The following is a 22,324-nucleotide window of genomic DNA, read 5'->3' as shown; positions in this document are numbered from 1 at the left end:
TGTTCTTCTTGTTCTGTTATTGTATATGTTAAGTCTGCAAGCTGCATATAATTCCATCAGCTTCAGTTGCCATTCTTCTTTAGTTGGGACCTCGTTCGTTTTCCATTTTGGGGGCTAACAAAACATGGGCCACAGCAGTGGCATCCATAAATAACCTTTTATGGTGGATGTAATAATGGAATACTGAATGGTTTCATTTATGTAAAATATGCAGGGATTTATGATATGCAGAATGAACCATGGAAAGAGAAGAAGGGAAGGCATTGATATTTTAAGAATGTTTAAATGAGTATTCAAAATTGTAAAACAGAAAATCATATATATATATATTAATAAAATCACACGCACAAACTAGGCTTTCTGCAAAGAACCCTAGATATTGTAACTTTGTCAGGATGTTAGATGACTTATTTAGGAAAACTCTTCACAGGGATGGGGAATCTGTCTTGTTGTTGGACTCCAACTCCTATCAGCCCCAACAACCAGGATTTTCCATTCCCTTCGTACAACTACAGTTCCTAAGGTGAGAACTGAAATGGTTACATAGCTTTGACCAGGTTAGGTGTCTGAACATCACCTAACTTCTTTGTTATGGCTTGTGTTTGTTTGCCTTTGTTGTGTTTAGCTGATAGCTTTCACCTTTAGAAGGAGACTTATGGTGGATAACTTAGTCAATAACTACTACAGAAACAGTTTAGCTCTGAGGACCAGACAACTACAAAATGAGTTGTAATCCAAAAAAAGGATTTGACATGGTTATAATCCAAAACGGTTGTAATCCAAAATGGTTGCAAACCAAGGTACCACTGTAGTGTCTGCCAGTGTTGTAAAGTGGAAGGGTTATAATTAGAGAATCATAGAATCATAGAATCACAGAGTTGGAAGAGACCACAAGGGCCATCGAGTCCAACCCCCTGCCAAGCAGGAAACACCATCAGAGCACTCCTGACATATGGTTGTCAAGCCTCTGCTTAAAGACCTCCAAAGAAGGAGACTCCACCACACTCCTTGGCAGCAAATTCCACTGTCGAACAGCTCTTACTGTCAGGAAGTTCTTCCTAATGTTTAGGTGGAATCTTCTTTCTTGTAGTTTGGATCCATGAATCTGCCAGTTTTGGTTTTTCTCAATTCCCCCCCCCCCCAGTCTTAAATTCAGTTCACATTTCTGCACCCGTTTGCAATTTCTTTTTAAAGTCCTCATGAAAATTTCTCCCAACGCACACACTTTTGTCTGCGATTTTGCCTGATTATACGTATTTCTGCAAGCAATTTCCCCTAATGTACTGCATTTTCATAACTTATTTTCACTAATATGTGCATTTCTATGTACACTTCCCCCTGATACAGCTTTTCATACCCATTTTTTGTTTGGAAAACTGCATCACAAAATTCAAGGAAGTGCAAATTTCGAAGGATAGCTGTATTTAGGTTCACATATTGCTTAGGTAAGCGCTAATTCCATAGGTCCACATTAAAAGTCAAATGGAACTGAGTTTCTACCCCATCCCTAGTTAGAATATAGGGCATGCCGTATTCATTAATCAACCTGACATTAGCCTTTCCTATTAAAATACACTAATGTTCTTCACATTAAACAAATACTGGGGGGAAACACGGTTGTCCTACTTTCTGTTATATGAACAATTCATAAGGAGCCTCTACAGCATATGAAATGCCAGGCTGTGTCCTCTACATTGTACCTTATGTTTGTAGTTCTATTTCCATCCTTCCTCCATTGAACTCAGGGTGGCACACATGGGAATGACTGGGTGCAGCTCCAATAAGCTTCCAATGACTTTACAAAATAAACCCAACCCAAGTAAAATAAACCCAACCTGCACGCCTAGAACTCCTTGCCATTCAGACAAGTGTGATGGGCAGAATATGGTCCTGAGAACACACCATCCCCCAAAGAGGACAACCAGCAGCACGTTCTGTACCTGACCTACAATTCCTCCTTAAAAATCCAGTTTGCATCCTCTTGAAACTCCAGTTTGCGTGAGAGCTTGTGGACACAGCTTTGGGAGTTCAGATCCAGCCTTTGGCAATGATTCTTCCATTGAGGAACCTCTGTGGCCCATCCTTTATTTCAATGAGCAAGAGCAGGCTTCCTCAACTTCAGCCCTCCAGATGTTTTGAGACTACAGTTCCCAGCATCCCTGACCACTGGTCCTGCTAGGTAGGGATCATGGGAGTTGTAAGCCAAAAACATCTGGAGGGCCGAGTTTGAGGAAGCCTGAGCAAGAGCAATGCCAAGCAAGACTCGCTCCAAAATGCTGCTCTTCTCCAACTTGCCCTTAGCTGGCCTCTTCCTTGGTAAGGCCATCTGCAGAGCTGTTTCCATTGATGGATTCTTGCTGGGAGCAGCTGCTATCCTTGCCAGCTCACGGGACGGCTGTTGAGTGGTGTATTCTTCCTCTTGGGCTGAAGCCACATTCGTAAGCCCTGGGGCTCTCTGCTGTAAGGAAGGGTTATAATTTTCTAGACCAAAGGGCAGCTGGGCAAGTTTAGTCAGGATTCACTGAACGCTTAGTTCAGAGCAGCTCAGGGTTTAGTGACTATTTCCACAGAGCTGAACATCCTAATCCCCTCAAATCCATGGGGCTTAGATGGTTGAGGTGAGGGTGCTGGGTGCCTTTACCAATGTGGCTTAAAACATTTTGCCCTAATTGTTTTGTTCTGTTCCAACTGGTTGGCCATGCAAGCAAAAAGATCATGTTGTCAGACGCTTCCTCTGCATGGCAAATGCCTCTCTTCCACTCTCTCGGCCTGTAGCTTTGGGGGTCTGCAATATGAGTTTACAGGGCCGGCCCTGCCAATAAGGCAGAGTGAAGCCACTGCCTCAGGTCGCATCCATACCATACAGTGGTGCCTCGTAAGACGAAAAGAATCCGTTCTGCGATTCTCTTTGTCTAGCGGTTTTTTCGTCTTGCGAAGCAAGCCCATTGACGGATTAGCGGATTAACGCTATTAGCGCTATTAGCGGCTTTTAGCGACTTATCTGCTGATCGGATCAGCTGATAAGCGGCTTAGCGGCTTAGAAAAAGGGGGGGGGAACCCAGCAGGAACTCACAAGACATTGTCATCTTGCGAAGCAAGCCCATAGGAAATTCATTTTGCGAAGCACCTCCAAAACGGAAAACCCTTTCGTCTAGCGGGTTTTCCGTCTTGCGAGGCATTCGTCTTGCGGGGCACCACTTTACTTTAAAAGCACATGTCTTCCCCCCAAGAATCCTGGGAACTGTCATTTGCCCCTCACAGAGCCCCAGTTCCCAGCACACTTAACAAAGCTCCAGTTACCTGGATTAAATGTATGGTGTGGATGGTGACCAAAATCTGAGCAATTTTTGTTAGGATTTGCGTTAGGATTTCTGGAAGAGGTATATGCAGATTCTTCAACTGGAAAACGAGTCCCCTCTGGATAGCTGCTCAATTTGTTCTGGTTTGCAAAGTGTTTTGAAGAGGTGGGTTATATAACATCTGACACTTGTCCAAGTTTTTCTTGCCAGGCACTGGGCAAGGGAATGGGCCCCTCACTGGACATGACAGTGACATCAGGGCACCTTTTGAAAGAAAACGTTTTTGGCTGCAGAGCAAAAGCTTTGGAAGCTCCTTTCAAAGAGCTGTTTCATATGGCACCTGAAAGCAGCTTTGCAGGCCAAGGTTGGCAGTGCCTGCAAACACCCTTTCAGCAGAGCCAGATTTTTTTTAACCTGCGCCACACCTGGATGAAAAGGTTGGTAGAGGCGCAGAGACAGCTTGTAACTGTACTCAGCGTAACGTAAGAATAACCCTTTGGCCTATTATTGTGAGGTAATCTCAGTTTGTCTGATTAACACGAAAAACACATTTATCGGTGCCACTGTACACTTTATGGCACCTCCCTTAATGAGAAAAGAACAGACTACTCACTTATTGACTTGCCTGTTAAAAAGGCTACGCTGGGCTACCCATGCTCCACATTTCTGGTTTGTAGCCTAACAAAATTTGAAAACCTGTGTCAGTGAGCCTCAGTTTCTGCCTTAGGCACCTTTAGAAATACCCTCACTTTGGATTTTCAGGTGTCTTTTGAAGATCCTTTTGTGCCCTCAGGCCTACCCAGTAGCTATTCATTTTAGTGATTGTTTTGTCCTTTTTTAAAAGGTTTATGACGTTGCTGTGAGGCGTTGTGAGCGGATGCCATATAACTACTTTTATGAATGACCAAGGCTTTGTCACCATTATAAATATAATTATAGTTGGCACTGATCGGCTCACCCTGACACTCTTTAACACAAAACATGAGATAAGGCATCTGCTTTGCATACAAATGGTCCCTGTTTTGATCCCTGGCATTTCCCTGAAATGCTGGAGAGCTTCTTCCAGTCAGTCCAGACCAGTAGCCTTTGACTTTCTCAGACCCAGGACCCACCTTCAACCCAAACAGGCATATGGGAGCCCTCATACCTATGGGACCGCCTCTCCTGGTATGCCCCATGGAGAGCCTCAAGGTCCATAAATAGCAACACCCTAGTGGTCCCGGGCCCTAAGGAAGTTAGATTAGCCTCAACCAGAGCCAGGGCCTTTTCAACACTGGCCCCAGCCTGGTGGAACGCTCTGCCTCCTGAGACCAGGGCCCTGCGGGATCTGATTTCTTTCCACAAGGCCTGTAAGACAGAGTTGTTCCACCTGGCCTTTGGCTTGGAATCAATTTGATTCCCTCCCCCTCTTTCTTTTTTCCTTTCTCCTCCTGTGAAGAGGCTGCATCTTAATGTTTTAATGTTGTATTTTAATCTTGTTTTTTAAGTTGTATTTTAATCAACTTGTTTTTATTATTGGTTGTTAGCCGCCCTGAGCCCGGTCTTGGCTGGGGAGGGCGGGGTATAAATAAAATTTGTTGTTGTTGTTATTTCTTAATCTTTTACCATATATTGAAATGATGTTAAATCCACCTCAGGTTAGACCACCAGTGGTCTAGACCAAGATGGCGCAACTTTTCATACCAAGTGGGCCACAAGAGTTCTTCGACACAGAACCCGCGAGCCACACACTGCCTTGTGGGGGGGGGGGAGCAAGGCCCAAATTTGAAACCCTCACGCTGCCTTCCCAAAGCTGGGCAAGTGAGGCACTGGGCGAAAGGGGGTGGGCAACAGCCTGTGTGCATCTCTTCCCCACCCCGACCACATGATCATGCCTTTCCTGCATTGCTTTTGGGCCCAAGTCAGGGTCAGGTTGGTCCCACATCATCCTGCATTAGTTCAGAGCCACTCTGAAGTAAGTGCTGGATCAGGCCCAGAAGTGGATTGTAGGGTACCCAACCCAATTACAGCACCCATCACCACTGATTATTGGCTTCTGTGTGTGTGCATGATCAAACAAAGACTAGGACTGCTTAGTTAAACATTTTAGCTTCTTCCTTCTCAGAAATACAGCTGAGGGTTCAAAATCAACACTGGGAGTCAAGGTTGTGTGTGTGTGTGTACGTGTGTCAACACTGAATCATATACACAGTACGTGAATTTTCTATTTGGAGATCATAACTGCGTACGGAAAATATTTTATGAAACAGCCCTAAATGTCATGATGAAGATTTTTGAATAAACATTCACAAACTTTTTATTGATAATAATCAGCTAAATCGTTTGAGGATCTATACAACTTTGTAACATGCAGAAAACAACAGTCTCAGAGAAACCAAAGACTGGAACTGAGGGAAGTTGGGGGGTGGGGGCGGGGTGGGGGTTGGGGGGGAGGAAAAAAGGGGGGGAACAAGGATGATATGTTTTTGGATAATATGTCTTGTTTTAATTCTGAATAAAAAAACTATTAAAAAATGTCATGGTGAAGATTATTCACTCTCACACATACACACAATCACAAGAAAGCTAAAAAAAGCGTCACACACCTTTAAGTTGCCAAGAAAAATAAACAAGAGAACAAGTATGAGTGAATTTGGAACAGAAATCTATTGAGTATTAAAGCTATCAAAGTTAAAAGCAGAAAACTGTAGAAGAAAACAATTAAACTAGGAAAATGAGAAATACAAAAGTTTCAGAAATCATGCAAAACTCAGAGTACAGTCATACCTTGGAAGTGGAACAGCTTAGTTCCCAAACGTTTTGGCTCCCGAATGTCGCAAACCCAGAAGTGACTGTTCCAGTTTGCGGTCTATTTTTGGAAGCCGAACTTCTGATGGGGCTTCCACAGCTTTTGATTGGCTTCAGGAATTTCCTGCAGAAGCCACGCTTTGGTTTTCAAATGTTTTGGAAGTCGAATGGACTTCTGGAACAGATTCCATTTAACTTCCAAGGTACGACTGTACTTGAGTTCACTAGGCTCCTTTGGGAGAAAGGCTGGGATACAAATGTAATAAATAAACGTGATGAAAACCATAATAATATATTCTCATAAGATAGAAAAAGAAATGTAGCCTATTTATTATTCCAAGATTAAGATCCATTCATTTTGATGAGTCTACTCTCAGTAACAGTTAGCTGAATACAACCCCATACATTCAAAGTATGACTCCTGAAGAATCCTGGGGACAGTAGTTTATTAAGGGTGCCAAGAATTGTGACTCTATGAAGGGCAAACTGTAGTTCCCATGACTTTTTGGGTGGGTGGGGAAATACAGTGGTACCTCAGGTTACATATGCTTCAGGTTACAGACGCTTCAGGTTACAGACTCCACTAACCCAGAAATAGTACATTGGGTTAAGAACTTTGCTTCAGGATGAGAACAGAAATTGTGCTCTGGCGGCGCGGTGGCAGCGGGAGGCCCCATTAGCTAAAGTTGTGCTTCAGGTTAAGAACAGTTTCAGGTTAAGAATGGATCTCCAGAATGAATTAAGTTCTTAACCCGAGGTACCACTGTATGCTCTAACTGTATGGTGTGTATGGAAACCCAGCCAGGTGGGAGGGGGTATAAATAATAAATTATTATTATTATTATTATTATTATTATTATTATTATTATTATTATTATTATTGCTGAGGGTTGGCGTAGAAGCTACCATATGAGTAGTTTGCCGACCCCTGACTTTTAGGATTTGCTAGCAAATGTACCATATTTTTTGCTCTATAAGACTCACTTTTTCCCTCCTAAAAAGTAAGGGGAAATGTGTGTGCGTCTTATGGAGCGAAGGCAGGCTGTGCAGCTATCCCAGAAGCCAGAACAGCAAGAGGGATTGCTGCTTTCACTGCGCAACAATCCCTCTTGCTGTTCTGGCTTCTGAGATTCAGAATTTTTTTTCTTGTTTTCCTCCTCCCAAAACTAGGTGTGTCTTGTGGTCTGGTGCGTCTTATAGAGCGAAAAATATGGTAAATGTGTCATTGAATCTAAGCGCACCTTAATTTTCGCAAAGTAATTTGGCCAAAAAAGAGGTGACCATTAGATTCGAGTAAATACAGTATATAGCAAATCAGTGCTAAATATAGCCTGGGAATCATGGCTGGGGAGAATTAATGAGCCCCACCAAGATCACAGTTGTGATTTTACCCCATCTTACTCAATTCCACAAGGGGTGGAATTCCCCAGGCACATTTTATAGCCCTCTTCCCGCTTGATTGTGGACGGAAAGGAAACACAGAGGTCATTGCTTTACAAGAAATCATCTGTGTCTAAGACTGAAGCAGCGCTGAGTCTTGCATACATTGGGTGTGTCCCTTCCCAGGGTGAACGCTGTGCTGCGGTGCCCGGGGCAAGAGGAAAGGTTCCTGCGGGGCTAGATTTTGAAGGAGAAATGCCCTTGGAAGGGAGGCAGCAAAGCACTTTCAGCAAAAGAGGCTGGCTTTTAACTCCTGCTCAGCCAGAACTTAGCACTTCATTTTGAAGATAATTTCCCAAAGTTTCATTATCTGGCAACAGTTTTTCAAAATGGCAGAAGTGTGACATGCAAGATGATTTAGGATTTCTCTGTTTTCCCCAAATTTCAGTTAAAGACCTCTACAAGAAAATAGACAATAGGTTAATGACCCTTTATTGTATTAATACTTTTGCTTTCTCATGTGATGAACTGAGAATGAATCTCAGTAACAAACTTAGATGAGCTCAGGACAATAAAACATACGTTGCTTGAGTGTGTTACGTTGGTCACAAAAACATACTTCTGCCTCAATCAGTGAACTCTGTGATTTAAAGCTGTTATAGAGGGGAATCACTGAATATCACACACTGTTCATTAGTTAAAAGATGCCTAGAATATCTTCTTGGGTAGAAGATTCGATCCCCTCCCGATTTTGCCTTTGAAAGTACAGTATAGAAAATATATTACCAGCAAATGCTGATAAAACGGAGGTCTCTTCCTCATTACATTCATAATTTGCATGACTAACAGTAAGGAAGATTTTTATTGTTTGCATAGGGTGAATCACTGGTGTCTAACCCAGGTAGTTTACCATAAATGTCAAAAGCAAAGTGTGATAAGGAAGGAACACATTTTCCCTCCATTCATCAGTCTTATTTAGTTAATAGCAAAATAAATATTAGGTTGCGTTTCAGAGGCTCCCCATTCAGAGTAGACTCGTTGAAACAAATTGACATAACTAATGTACATTAATTTCAATGAGTCTAACTCCGAGCAGAACCTAGTTGGATTCAGCCCATGATGACACATTTATGCTATGTAAGTTGCTCATTGTGGTGTTACGTTGGTTGCAAGAAATGTTGCATGCAAAACACATTTCAGGTATGTTATCCTCACATTTCCTGAAAGGAAAGAGGGTTTTTCGTAATAAAAATGATATATATATAGCAAATATTTCTCTTCCTTTTACTTATTCATAATCAATATTTGGATGTGATTCTACTACCTGCTTCTTCCCTTTGCCACTTTCCTGGTCTTTTATCCATAGCGCAAGCCATATAAATGAGTGGGATCTGCCACACAAAAAAGCTACTGTTCAGTTTTGTCATCCAACTCTGCTCTTTTCAGGATATTCCATCCCCTCCAACATTCAGTCAGCATCCTTGGCCCATTAAGCCTGCCAGGTCATCACAGAACTGTTTCTTCTAACTTTTTTTTTGTATTCTGCGAAACTTGGGAGTTCCTCTAAGCTTGCTGACACACCCCACCCCCATCTACGGATGGTCAATAGGCCTTGCGGTTTTGCCTACCTCATAGCAATTGTCACAAACTTTTGGCGGTTTAGGATTGGGCAAGCCTTAGTATTGGTTTTCAGGGGAGGTTGTCACCTCTGCCTGCCCCTCTGTTAAAGGAATCCAGGGGAGCTGCTTCTGTCCAGACGCCCAGGCTAGGACTAGGGCCATAGCACTCCTCCAGACAGCATCCCCTCAGGTGAGGTTCCTATTTGAGATAGGTCATAGGACTCTCCCACCTCTGAATTGACCCTGCAGGTGATACGTCTGGCAGGCAGGCAGACAGGCTGGAAGTCAATGATTGTACCCAATGCCTACGCCGAACCTCTTACATCTGGAATCAAGAAAGTTGTGGCCTTATTTGACCCAAATACATTGTCTTGCCTGGCTATTACTTGAGATATGGCTTGAGTTGGCTCCTATGGTTCCAGTGGATTGCGGGGAGGTGAAATGTGAGAACCTGAGGAGGGGGGCCAGTGAGCTAGAAAGTGTGCAGCTTGTCAGAAGTCTTTTTTATTTAAGTGTTTATTAATTAGTAAGATTAAGGTGTGTTTTTATGTATGTAAATTTGCCTTTTCTTCTTCCTGTATTTTCTTCTTTTCTTTTTTCTTAATTGTTTTTTCTTTAATTTTCTTTTTGTAGTATGAAATTGTAAATTCTTTGTATAAGTGTGTAATTTAAATTAATAAAGATTATTTAAAAAAGGAAAGAAAGAAACTGTGCAGCTGCATCCAGGGGAGCGATCTGGCAGGTTGATAGAAAAGTGTGCATAAAACCAGCATTTTAATACAAATACGCATCATAAGATGATGTTTTGTTGTCAATTCTGTTAAGTGGGCTGCATGGGATGTAACATAAGCAGTCAAGTACAACACTTCCTGTTTGCCCAGAGTGGACACGCAGGGGGTGTTACTCCACAGCCAGGAGGACTTCCTGTCACACCTGGTCTGGAGGCCCCCCCCCCCGCGTGTGACCAGGTAGGTGGGCATGACCCTGGGAGACCCCGTAAGAGGGGCTGGTCACGCAGCCATCTTCCCTTCTTTCGCCCCTTCTTCCTCCTGATGCCATGCTCTCCTGATTCTGATGTATTTTGCTGGCTGCTGGCTCTCAGCCACCAGGACATGGGCTCATTCCCATATGGGATGGTCTCAAACCCTCTTCTGTAACTCAAAGTTAAAGCCTGCCTTCAGGGATCCAGCTGTGAACTGAATGTGAGTAAACTTCTATTATTTTTAAAAGAAGTTTCTTGTGTCTTTAATCGGAACAAAGCCAAATTAGATAGCTTAAGTAAATAATAATAATAATAATAATAATAATAATAATAATAATAATAATAATTTATTTATACCCCGCCTTTCCCGGTTAAGAAAACCGGGCTCAGGGCGGCTAACAACAAATTTAAAACACTTAATTGATGCTACAAAAACAACAACACCACAGCATAAAATACTGTATAAAACGTGAATAACAATAAAATCAATTTAGGGGGAAAATCCATCCAATAAACATTAGATGATCACCAGGGCTAGCTGGCTAAATTAGTCCTACTTGGGCCAGCAAGGAGGCTAGGGGAGAATTAGCTGTGGGATCCCAGAGCGGGTAATCTTCATAAAAAGGGGAGGGGGAGGGAAGGAAGGGGAATAAAAGATCAGGCTAAGTTCAAATTGAAAGCCAGGCGGAATAGTTCTGTCTTACAGGCCCTGTGGAAGGAAGTTAAATCCTGTAGGGCCCTGGTCTCATGGGACAGAGTCTTCTACCAGGTCGGAGCCATCACTGAGAAGGCCCTGGCCCTGGTGGAGGATAATCTAACTTCCTTAGGGCCCGGGACCTCTAAACTATGGTTATTCATGGACCTTAAGGTCCTCTGCGGGGCAGACCAAGGAAAGAGATTCAAATGAATCTACCAACTAGCTTCCTGCTATATATTGGGGAATGCATTCTGCTGCTGACTCGCAAGCGTAAGTTAGGAAGCATAATATCAAATCAATATATCCTCTCCTAGTATCCACAACATTCCCACAGGATGTGTCTGCACAATGCTCTTGTCAACCACTCATGTCTTCTTTTGGGATATTCGATTCCGTTCTCACTCACTCCAACCCCCCCCCCCCACGGTTTCCATTCCTTCCATCCCAATAGTCTATCACGGAACATTAGTATGTGGCTGGAGCAGAACAGTATTCTTGAGGCACTCCAGTACATAGCTAAGAACTATTACTTGTCGCAACTGCCTGAAACAGCCAGGGCAAAATTTGGAATGATGCCACAAAATAACACTTATCTTACTCCCACCTGGCTTCTGGCTTAGTTCCCACACTGCATCCTTAAGATCATCAAAAGGAACACCTGCAATTACCTGAAAACATTGTATTACTTACAGTGCTGCAAAACTGCTTGAAGCTGCTGGTGCTGGAAGGAACCATTGTGCCATAAAGTAAACCAATCAATAAACAGATCCATCAATGATAGCTACATAGGAATTGTTAGCATTGGGTTGGATCCAAAGCTTCCCTTCCTCTGTTGGAAGGAACCTGGCAGAATTCTAGGACTGATGCCTTGTCCACCCTCAACCTGCCATGCCCACTCCCACTTGGGACCCTCTGCTGGTGGCACTGCTGCAACCCTAGCCTACCCCTTGTGCTCATGGGGGCCCAGAAGTGTTGAGATGGGCAGTTAGATAGGGTATGATTCTAATAAACAAGGACAGCTATTCCCAATCACAGGTTGGTTGATCCTTCTTCGGGCACAGGAAATGGGCTGGCATCCTCAGGTAGCTGAGAAGGCCCAGTAACCACCAGAACCCCCTGGTACAGCTCCTCACAGATGTAGCCACTTGTTCTCTTGCCCATCCATTTGCTTGCACACGTGTTTCCTTGCTCCAGGGAGAAATGAGGATTGGACCCAGGGCAGGTAAAAGAGGACAGAGATACTACTGAATCACCTTCTCACCAACACCTGCTTGCCTGCTCATGTACCTGGTAACTGATGGCAAATGTGGTGGCATGCAAGGAGGGAAGGGAGACCCACCCAAAAGGAGGATGTGCAACAGGGGGGGAGGGCATAATATTACCAGAGTTACTCTGGAATCAGCCCTGCATTACACACTCCCCACCAGGCACACCCATACCCTACATTTAAAGCATACAACTTCCCCCAAAGAAGGCTGGGAACTGTAGTTAGTTAAGGATGCTGGGAATTGTGGTCCTGCTACAGTTCCCAGAATTCTTTGGGTGGGAAGGAAGCCATGTGCTTCAAATGTCAGTGTGGTCCTATACTTTCAGCTTTAGTCAGAAGTGAGGAAGAGTAAGTGGAGGTTTGGAGTTTGCAAATACCAAACGGTTTGCTTGTTGAGGGAATGAGTCTACTTCGCCCTCCTATTTAGGGACGGTGCTGACTTATTTATAGTGAACCAGTTTCGGCCAGTTTTCATGCCATGGCACAATTGCAACACCAAATGCCTACGCCTACATAACTCGATCATTGTATTTGTGCCGTATTTATTTAAAATGGATCAAACAGTCAGTCATTCAGCAAGGTGGCATGGATGAGTACCAAAAGTAAAGAAAAAGGAATGACTCCCTTAAGCTGTGGTTACCCACTCAAATCACCATTCCTTTCTGCAAGGAGTTTCACTAACTTAGCAGAGGGAATTGCACAGGACCAATTTGTCTGAAGTGGTAGAGGCCATAATGGATCAGCTAGATTTGGGCACCATATCCAGTGCATGGCAGTAATGGAGTCCATAAACTGACTTCAACTTGATTCTTGTCACTTGGTGACTTCAAAAGCCATCACCTGGTAGTTCAGAATCCACACAGAGTCAAAGGGTTTCTGGTCTCCATTAAAAGGAAAGTCAACCAGTCTTACATCCAGAAGCTACATAAGACAGTTCTACTTATTTCAATATAATAATTACTAATGAAAACTGATATGGGCAGCTTGCAAATTCTGTGAGAAACATGGCAAGGGGGACTGGAAGGAAAAATTGACAAAGATCAATGGAATAAAATATGGACACCTTTAAAACCACCTTGGTCCACATTCAGGAGGCAAAATTATTTTACAATGGCATTGGACCCCAGTAAGGCTATCCTGTATCACACAATCTGTGTCTGCACCCCAACCAGCTGCGGTAGAAAAGCAGTAGCCGGCATAATTACAAAGCAGGTAAAACTTTTGCCATTGTCTTCCTGCTTTGCTTTGCTATTGCTCCTCCCTGAAGGAAGAAGAGAGTCAGACCATCCCTGGGGAAACCTGGAGCTACCCACCACTGATCTGCTGGCCTTGACACCAGGTAGGAGGATAAATTCCCAGGCAAGCATGTCTGCATTCTGCACCCCCACCAGGAGTTCCTCCAAGTTTTTTTTAACCCACTTCAAAGATGGTCTCCATTTCATTCTTGTGGTTCTTCCTTCCTTTTATTTTTAAAGGAAAAACTCCATCTTGCGACATTTGCACAGAGACACTGCTGCACTAAAGCAGCCAGGTGAAAACATTGATTCAGCCCAAGTAGTCCTGCCCGACCCACCCATGAGGCAAGGTGAGGCGACTGCCTCAGGCAGCAGGATTCACAGGGGCAGCAGTTCCCAATGTAGGTATTTACTCCCCTCTTGTTCCTGATGTAGATCTTCACTCGCCCCTTCTTCCCTGGTGGGGAGCCATTTTGTGGTTTGCCTCGGGTGTCAAAATGTCTTGGGCCAGCCCTGCAAGATGTGCTGCATACAGGTGCCCTTATTTGGAAACGAGGACATCTGTAACTCAGGAATCAGAGAAGATGAGTACATGTGGGGGAGGGAATTCAGGAAAAGGGGCAAGTAAATCCTATTAAAGTAGCCGAACATGTGGGCCTGACGCCTGTGAAAATGCCTCATGTAGAAAAATGGAGCTCATTGGAAAGAACTGATCACTAATAGCTGCCAACTCCTGCTTTCCTAATTGTGGTAAAGACATTCAGTTGAAAAAGAAATCTGCTCAATACAGCTACTTTATTTCCAAGTTACTCTCGAGTTTTAAAACTAAATAACATTTCCTAAAAATTCAAAGCAGTCAGAGTGGTTTCTCCAGTCCCTTCCAAAGACTCTGCCTATTTGCATTTCCTTTTCAAGGTATGTCAGTGAACAGAGGCAGCCCAGTGGAAGACAGACTCAGTATAACATGACCCTAGCGAATGAAATATATAATTAGTGGTTTCTGCCCTAGGCCCTTGCTGAAGGCACAGGATCTTGGGTTGTCAGTAAAGTATGTGGCCACTTCACACTTCAGAATTACAGTCTAGCCTTTAATCTGGCTGCTTGCTGAAGCATGTCGACATGCCTTTCAAGCCTTTGATACAATGAGGAAGTGGCTCTCATTACAGCACTTGTGGAAAAGCAAGGGCTTAGGTAATCCCTGCAGGTTTCCAATGCAGAATATTTGAACACGAGAGATATGTTTGCACAGGGCATCTGTGCACAGGCAAAGCGCCAAACACCCCCTGCTTTTGTTTCCTAGTGGCAATAAATGGCTGAAGTCCCTGAGATGCTCCTAGAAATTTGGTTATCTGCCCAATTCACACTTCCCAAAATGGTGCATCTATCCTTCAAAATTCTGTTATCTGAATTTTGCAATGCAGTTTTCCCATCAAAAAAAATGTGCACAAAATGCATATATCAGTGAAAACAACAGGTGAAAATAATATTAGGGTAAATTGCTTGCAAAAATGTGTATATTAAGAGAAATGTGCACTTAAGTGCTGACCAATGTCCACAAGGACTTCCAAAGATATCACAAAGTGATGGAGATATGTAGTAATCTGAACTTAAGGACTGGGAAAACTAGAAACTGAAACCGATAGATTTATCCATCCCTAGGTACACCAAGAGATAGCCATCTAGGTTGGAATTGCAGAAGTTTTCAAGCATAGGGCACATACAATTGCGTAATGGAGAAGTACTTCCTCTGTTACTGAAATCGTCACATTTGGGGGTAGCCTTCGTCCAGAAATGAAATATCTGTGGAATGGAATGTAACTTTGCTAATCAAACTTCCAAATGCCCCCAACTCTATCTCCTTCACTCATCACAGGCATTTGTTACAGAGAAAGCAGCTCAAAAGCCCACATCTAAGTCCTGTAGTAAAAGAAATATGCAAGGAACCAACTGGTGTGTGTGTGTTGATGAATGGGCCACAGGGTCTGAGGCAGGATGGCTCCAAATTCCAGTCTCTGGGGAACAATAGCAGGAGTTCCCTGTCTACTGTCCTCAGTGACCAACCAACTTCCTACTGGGCTTCCTATAGGCATCTGACTGGTCATTATGGAAAATAAGATTCTGGACTAGGGCTCTTCTTAGGTTCTTAGGATCTACATATGTTTATCAAAAAGAAGTTCTGACTGCTTAGGAAATGAATATAAGTGGATGTGAAATGTGCATTAGTTGTGGGTGAGAGGGGGGAGAATATGAGAGGAAGAAGTCCATAGTGTTATCCGATAGCAGAAACATATAATCAGAGCAGTGACGTGGTACAGCTCTTACTGGGCTGAACTATTTCAGACGACAGGTGGGTAATGCATAGTTGAGTGTTCTGCCATATGAAACAGCTCCCCAGACATACAAAGCTAGGTGGTTAGGCTAGAACCTTCCTCCTTGATATAACAGTTTTGTTTATCCAGGGAGTTTGTTATCTGGGGAACTCACACAGGCAGTCCAAAACAGAACTGCCCAGCAAAGGCTGCACTCCATGCCTGCTCTGTGTGTTTCAGCTCGTAACACCTATAATCAAATTCCTCCTACTGATTTCAGCATTTCATCAAATGGTGCTAACTTTTCTAGGTAAGAGAGCATAAGGTTTATAATTTCACTGAAATTTGTTTCCAAGGTGATGCAGTTTCAAGGCTCTGAGTGTCCTTTAGAAGCAAACTACCCTCATTGGCAGGGCAGCAGAGTGTTGCATTCTGGTTTTTTTTCAAGGATTCTGGTCGCTGGGATCGCACTTCAGCATAATTTTTATCCCAAGCCCCTTCTTGGTGGCCTCAAAAGCCTCCATAGCTTTTTCCAAAGGAAAGCGATGTGTCACCAGTGGTTGGACGTCCACTTTTTTTGATGCAAGCATAGCAATTGCCATAGGCCACCTGCAAGAAAAGAGAAGGAAGGTATTTGCAAAAGCACCAAGTTTCATGTAGCCTCTTGCGACACAAACGGAGAGACAGGAGGACAGCAGCAGCTGGGAGAGTCAAGCACCAGGACCAGCTAAACACGCCATGCCATTGAATTCCCTGTTGCCTCGATGGTTTACTTGTTTTAATTTTATTCATTTTATGAAAACTTCTATAAGAAAGTTCTGCTCAGGAATTCTAAGAAACCAAAAAAGACAATGCAGTATTCAAAGGCTGAGCCAGCCATCTTGATTCAGAATGGGGTTCAGTTGTATCCAATCAGAGAAACCTCCTCCTTGATCTCAGGAACCATCATGCAGAATTTGGTGACTACATCTAAAGAGGTATCAAAATGCACAGCCAACGGACAACTTTGCAAAATGTAAAGTAGGAACATAGTTTGATTTCCATGGAGACATCTTAATGTCAGAGGGTCAAGTGATTAATTGTAAGAAGCAAAGGAATTCTCTAATAACAGTTCACATCATTTTTAAAGTCACTAGTTGGTCACGATTTTCTCTTCCTCCTTTTTAACTTTGTAAGCTCAGGCACTAGAATGAATGCCTTTTAGGTGTTACCATATTTTTTCACATTGAGCTTCATGCCACATTTGTATTAGCATTGTACAATGAATTATGTTTAGTTCCTATTCAAACTTATCTTCTCATTTGCTTCCTGCTCACACCACCGTGATAGAAGAGCTACAGGAGGCATATTTCTTTAGTTATGAGATTTATTTGATGAACTAACTCCTCTCTGTTGTTCACAGTTATAAACTGAACAGACTCCTGTGGCTCTGGAATGCCAATTTTTATAAAACTGCATCTATTACTTTCACTATTTGTCTCCTGAGTTTTCATTCATATTTGTTTTAAGGTTATGCACTGCAGGGGTCAGCAAACTTTTTCAGGAGGGGAACGGTCCACTAATCCCTTAGACCTTGTGGGGGACCGGACTATATTTTTTGGGGGGAATGAACGAATTCCTATGCCCCACAAATAACCCAGAGATGCATTTTAAATAATAGCACACATTCTACTCATGTAAAAACACGCTGATGCCTGGACCGTCCATGGGCCGGATTTAGAAGGTGATTGGGCCAGATCCGGCCCCCGGGCCTTAGTTTGCCTACCCATACTCTAGCGTGACTATGGTTCCCCAACACAGCATTAGTTACAAATGCTGCGCTGCCCCATCCATTATTTGTCTGCAAACCCCCAACCACAAAATGTTTTATATATGTATGGTAGCAAGCGATGTTGCATGTAAGAATAGATAGAAGAATGAACTATAAATTAGGAGGAAATGACAATGAAAACATGGTGAGCTAGCTATTGACACAAACAAACTTTGCACCTCAGTTCTGAGCGCTATGAAAAAAACTTTCATCAGCCTTTCCTGCTCTTCAAAAGTGCATGTTTTATCTCTATGAGGACCCACCACAAAAGGAACGGGAAAACCACACTTACAGATTGTACCCTAACTACTTCCATGACTAAACCTCCCCCCACCTCCAACAAAAACCTAATGTGTAGGAATGCCCTTAAAGAAATAGTTTCAAATTATAAAAATAAAACACGTAGCAATTTCTTCTTCCCTATGCTTCTTTAGATCATTTTTTAAAATTACAGTTTTCCAAATATAAAGACATTCCAATAGAATGCATGCTCCTCATCACAGATTTGTGACAGCTATAAACCAGGGGTGGGGAAGCCATGACCCCCTAGATCCTGCTGGACTCTGTTGTTCCCAGCCAGCAGGGCCAATGGGGAGGGATGATGGAAGCTGTAGTTGAACTGTAGAGCTGTAGACTCCAAGCCCATCTGCAAACTATAAAGTTGCACCCAGTTTTAACTCTGTGTTGTGGATAAGATCCTCATTTTCTTCTCTCCCGGCACTCTGGGCCAAATGCTTAGGGAGACACTGGAGATATGAAAGCCTATCTCATGTGTGGCTGTTAAATAACTTACAAATGGGGAAACAGCACAAAGGGAAATGGTTAAAACTCTCCTTCAATATATCTATGATTTGGACAAGTATGTAATATTTGCTTTCAGTGATTTTGGATTGTTTTCAATCTTTTTTTCTTTCCTTCTTTCTTTCTTTCTTTCTTTCTTTCTTTCTTTCTTTCTTTCTTTCTTTCTTTCTTTCGTTGTTGTTGTTGTTGTTGTTGTTGTTGTTGTTGTTGTTGTTGTTGTTGTTTTGCTGTACCACTTACTTAACCAAAATAAATAAATAAAATTGGGGGAGAGGGGGGGAAATGAGGCATTCCCTTTTTCCTCCTTGCATCAGTTAAAAAAACCACCATCTGTATCTCTAGAAAATACTCACGTATTGCAGTATCGAAATACCCCTCGGATGTCCACTTCCCTCACAGCAGCATTCACAATGGGCAACGTGACCATCTCAGGTCCTAGCCCCACCAAAACCAGAGTCCCTCCAGAACGTGTTGCCTGAAGACAAAAGGAGAGACCCAAAATAAATGCGCTTCTCCAATCAAGGATGACATGAGAGGACTCTTTCCGTCTACTTGGGGAGAACTCTTTCTAGCCTTGCAAACTGGGACAAAGTCCGAGGTGAGGCTCTTAGGGCAGCTTCGTCGATGCAAACTAGCTTGTAAGAGAAACAGCAGCAGACAATGCATGCAAAAATCTCACCTAACCGCAGGAGGTTGGGGTCCCCTGGAGAAGGGCCCTTTTTGAAGTTCTTAAATGACAGTGCTGTAAACCAAAAATTGCCCTTTTCCCTTATGGGGTATCCAAGAGCCCATATAGAGTCCTTACATAGGTTCCCTATTGGTAGGAGAAAATAACAGAGGCCAACCAGAGAATATTGAGAAGCAAAGCAGCTAGTAAGCCTGATCTTTATTGATCTGTTGCAACAGGGTGCTCCCCTCACCCGCCGGAGAGGAGGAGGAACCCAGAAAAATGGCCCGCGAGGCCTTATAAAGACTTTTGAAATTGCCACCCTGTAGATCAAGACCACCCCGAGAAACATCATACATACATCACAGAAGGGGTGTAACCTAAGACCACCCCTCAGATACATCATACCTACATCACAGAAAAGGCGGTCTAAACAGAAATTTGATGTTGTTTTTCTCCTGTCCTTGTTTATCTCCTGTCTGGCAGGTTACTTGATTGGATTGCCTGGGGGGCCCGGCCAGTCTTTTGTAATGATAAATACTTAGTTCCTGGGCCAGGTCACAGGCTCACACCCTATTCAAACACAGACATACCCTTAAGACAGGATTTGTGAAGGAAAAGACAATGGGGAGGCTTTCCTACTTTGACCTCGCACAGAAAACATTTGCTCAGTTTAGGAATCAAAATGGCTTCAGGTCGGTCTTCCTGTGCTGATCTATGTATGTGCGGTTATGAACATTACCATATATCTAAGACCTCGAAATTCCTATCACAACAGGCAGCTTCATCACAGACAATACATTTGTCAGATGCTGTTATAAAGATCTCGCAGCATAAAAAGGATAATTTCCATGTGTGTTTTCTCTCATTTCCTCCAACAGCAATAATCTCCACATTGCAAGGAAAAATTAATGCTGGTGAGCTAAGAGAGACTCACATATATTCCCGTCTGGATAGCGGCCTGGGCTCCGGTGCATTCCACCGTGATGTCAGGCATGCAACCAAGTGCTTGTTCCACCAGGTGGGCCACCTCCTCTGGGCTCTCACTCTTTATCTGAACTGCGAAATCAGCCCCAATTTCCTTAGCCTTTTCAAGGCGGGGAGCTGATAAATCTACAGGGAGGTTGGGAAGACAAATAACAAAAACAATGGCAAGGACAGCATCAGAGTAGCATGCAGGTAACTGTGGATGAGCACACCCCATACATTTAAAGCACATAGGTAAAGGTAAAGGGACCCCTGACCATTAAGTCCAGTCATGGCTGACTGTGGGGATGCAGAACTCATCTTGCTTTACAGGCCAAGGGAACTGGCATTTGTCCGCTTCCGCAGACAGCTTTTCCGGGTCATGTGACCAGCATGACTAAGCTGCTTCTGGCAAAACCAGAGCAGCGCACGGAAACAGCGTTTACCTTCCTGCTGGATGGGTACCTATTTATCTACTTGCACTTTGGCGTGCTTTTGAACTGCTAGGTTGGCAGGAGCAGGGACCGAGCAACGGGAGCTCACCCCGTGGCGGGGATTCGAACTGCCGACCTTCTGATCGGCAAGCCCAAGCGGCACGGTGGTTTAACCCACAGCGCCACCCGCGTCCCTTTAAAGCACATGCCTTCCCCCAAAGGAACTGGGAACTATAATTTGTTAAGGGTGCTGGGAGTTGTAGCTCTGTATTCTGGGTTGCTGAAATAGACTTTGGTTTTTGAAGCTGGGTGAATCTTTGAAGTGGGTGAAGCGAGAGAGAGGACTGCATATGTAATTTGGACGTATGCAATGTGAAATGTGGCTGCAGCTTCTTATTCCCCCTGTTCCTTATCCTTTGGGTTGAGCAATTATTAACAAAACCCACAGTATAGAATCAAATCTGCTGATAAATTGTTCTTATCTTGTGCATATTTGAGCTTTGTACTGAAACATCATCTCACCTTTTGCTTTACAAGGTATTTTGACCCTACCTGCATTTTCATCCCCCACCCCACATGGGTTAATATATTTGCCAGCTTTGAGACACAAGACCTACCCACCCTGGAAGAATGGCAGATGAAGGTGATAGAGTACATGGAATTGGCAGAAATGACTGGCAGAATCCGAGACCAGGGAGAAGAGATGGTGGAAGAAGAATGGAAAAAAATTAAAGACTATCTACAGAAATACTGTAAAACTAATGAATGTTAAAGGGATGTTGGATTGAAAACAAGCGGTGTTGGTTAAAAGATTAACAAGAATATGTAAATATGGATTGATAATGGTGGAAAATCTATATTTATTATAGGTTAAGATGTTGATTAAGGATAAATGATAGAGGGTAAGGATTTGCTGAACTAAATATCTGAACTGGAATACAAAAAGGGAGGTGTGAGGAGGTCAAGAAACTAGTGAATGAAGTATAAGATATGAAAATACTAATCTTTTTTCTGTTTTGTTTTTTGGTGTATTTTCTTCTTTTTTCTATTCTGTTAACTGTTCTTTATTGTGTACCTTTATGTGTTTTGCTTGTATTTTCTTATTTTTGTAGGTTTTTTTGGCTTTTGTATTTTATGTTTAAATTTTGAAGCTTTTGATTGTTCAATAAATATTACTTTAAATATATATATATATATATATATATATATATATATATATATATATGCAGGTTTTGGTGTCTTCGGGTGTCTTCCCGTGTAAGAGTTGGGGTGTCTAGGCGACGTTTCGACGAGGTCTCACTCGTCATCTTCAGGCTGGTGCTTTCGGCTTCTTGTTACTGGAACAGAGCAGGATCTCAGTGTTTGAGTTCCTATAAATACTGTTGAGGGGGTGTGGTGTATAGCCTCCAACGTTCTGGGCAGAGAGGAAGTTCCCAGGTTAGTGTGCCTTTTCTTCTTTTGTTCATTAATTACTTGAGGGATATCTTGAGTGATTTCTTGAGTGATATTCTGAGTACCACTTAGGAGGGTCATTAGGTGTGGATTAGTTGCTAAAGCTTTCGTGTCTTGACCTCTTGAGCTTGTGAAGAGTTTTTCTGAGAAGATGGCTGTACTGCAAATAGTTGTGCTCTGGCTTGGCTTCGTGTATAGGGGCGAGCTGTGGTTTTGTGCCCTGTGCCAGCCAGATCTGTGTAGGGATTGCAGGGGGGTGCAGTATCCGGAGGTGCCACTATGGTTTGGCTGCAATCCCTACACAGATCTGGCTGGCACAGGGCACAAAACCACAGCTCGCCCCTATACACGAAGCCAAGCCAGAGCACAACTATTTGCAGTACAGCCATCTTCTCAGAAAAACTCTTCACAAGCTCAAGAGGTCAAGACACGAAAGCTTTAGCAACTAATCCACACCTAATGACCCTCCTAAGTGGTACTCAGAATATCACTCAAGAAATCACTCAAGATATCCCTCAAGTAATTAATGAACAAAAGAAGAAAAGGCACACTAACCTGGGAACTTCCTCTCTGCCCAGAACGTTGGAGGCTATACACCACACCCCCTCAACAGTATTTA

At 43.2% G+C, this 22,324-nt stretch overlaps 1 protein-coding gene across 3 annotated transcripts in view; it reads right to left on the bottom strand.

The window, feature by feature from the left end:
• Window positions 1-14,042: 14,042 nt before the first annotated feature.
• SORD (sorbitol dehydrogenase) overlaps window positions 14,043-22,324 on the bottom strand; it is a 31,388-nt gene continuing 23,106 nt past the window's right edge. For all 3 annotated transcript variants that reach the window (XM_081169249.1, XM_081169251.1, XM_081169250.1), the window contains 3 exons: window positions 19,791-19,966; window positions 18,540-18,661; window positions 14,043-16,184 (listed from right to left, as the gene is read on the bottom strand). In XM_081169249.1, the coding sequence (XP_081025375.1) occupies window positions 16,019-16,184; window positions 18,540-18,661; window positions 19,791-19,966 (464 nt within the window). In that variant the 3' untranslated portion in view covers window positions 14,043-16,018. The remainder of the gene's footprint in view (window positions 16,185-18,539; window positions 18,662-19,790; window positions 19,967-22,324) is intronic.

This window comes from Podarcis bocagei (genome assembly GCF_964188305.1).
Source record: "Podarcis bocagei genome assembly, chromosome: 14".
Taxonomy (NCBI): domain Eukaryota; kingdom Metazoa; phylum Chordata; class Lepidosauria; order Squamata; family Lacertidae; genus Podarcis; species Podarcis bocagei.
The sequence above is the reverse complement of the archived record's forward strand: the minus strand, read 5'-3'. Positions and strand labels throughout refer to the sequence as shown.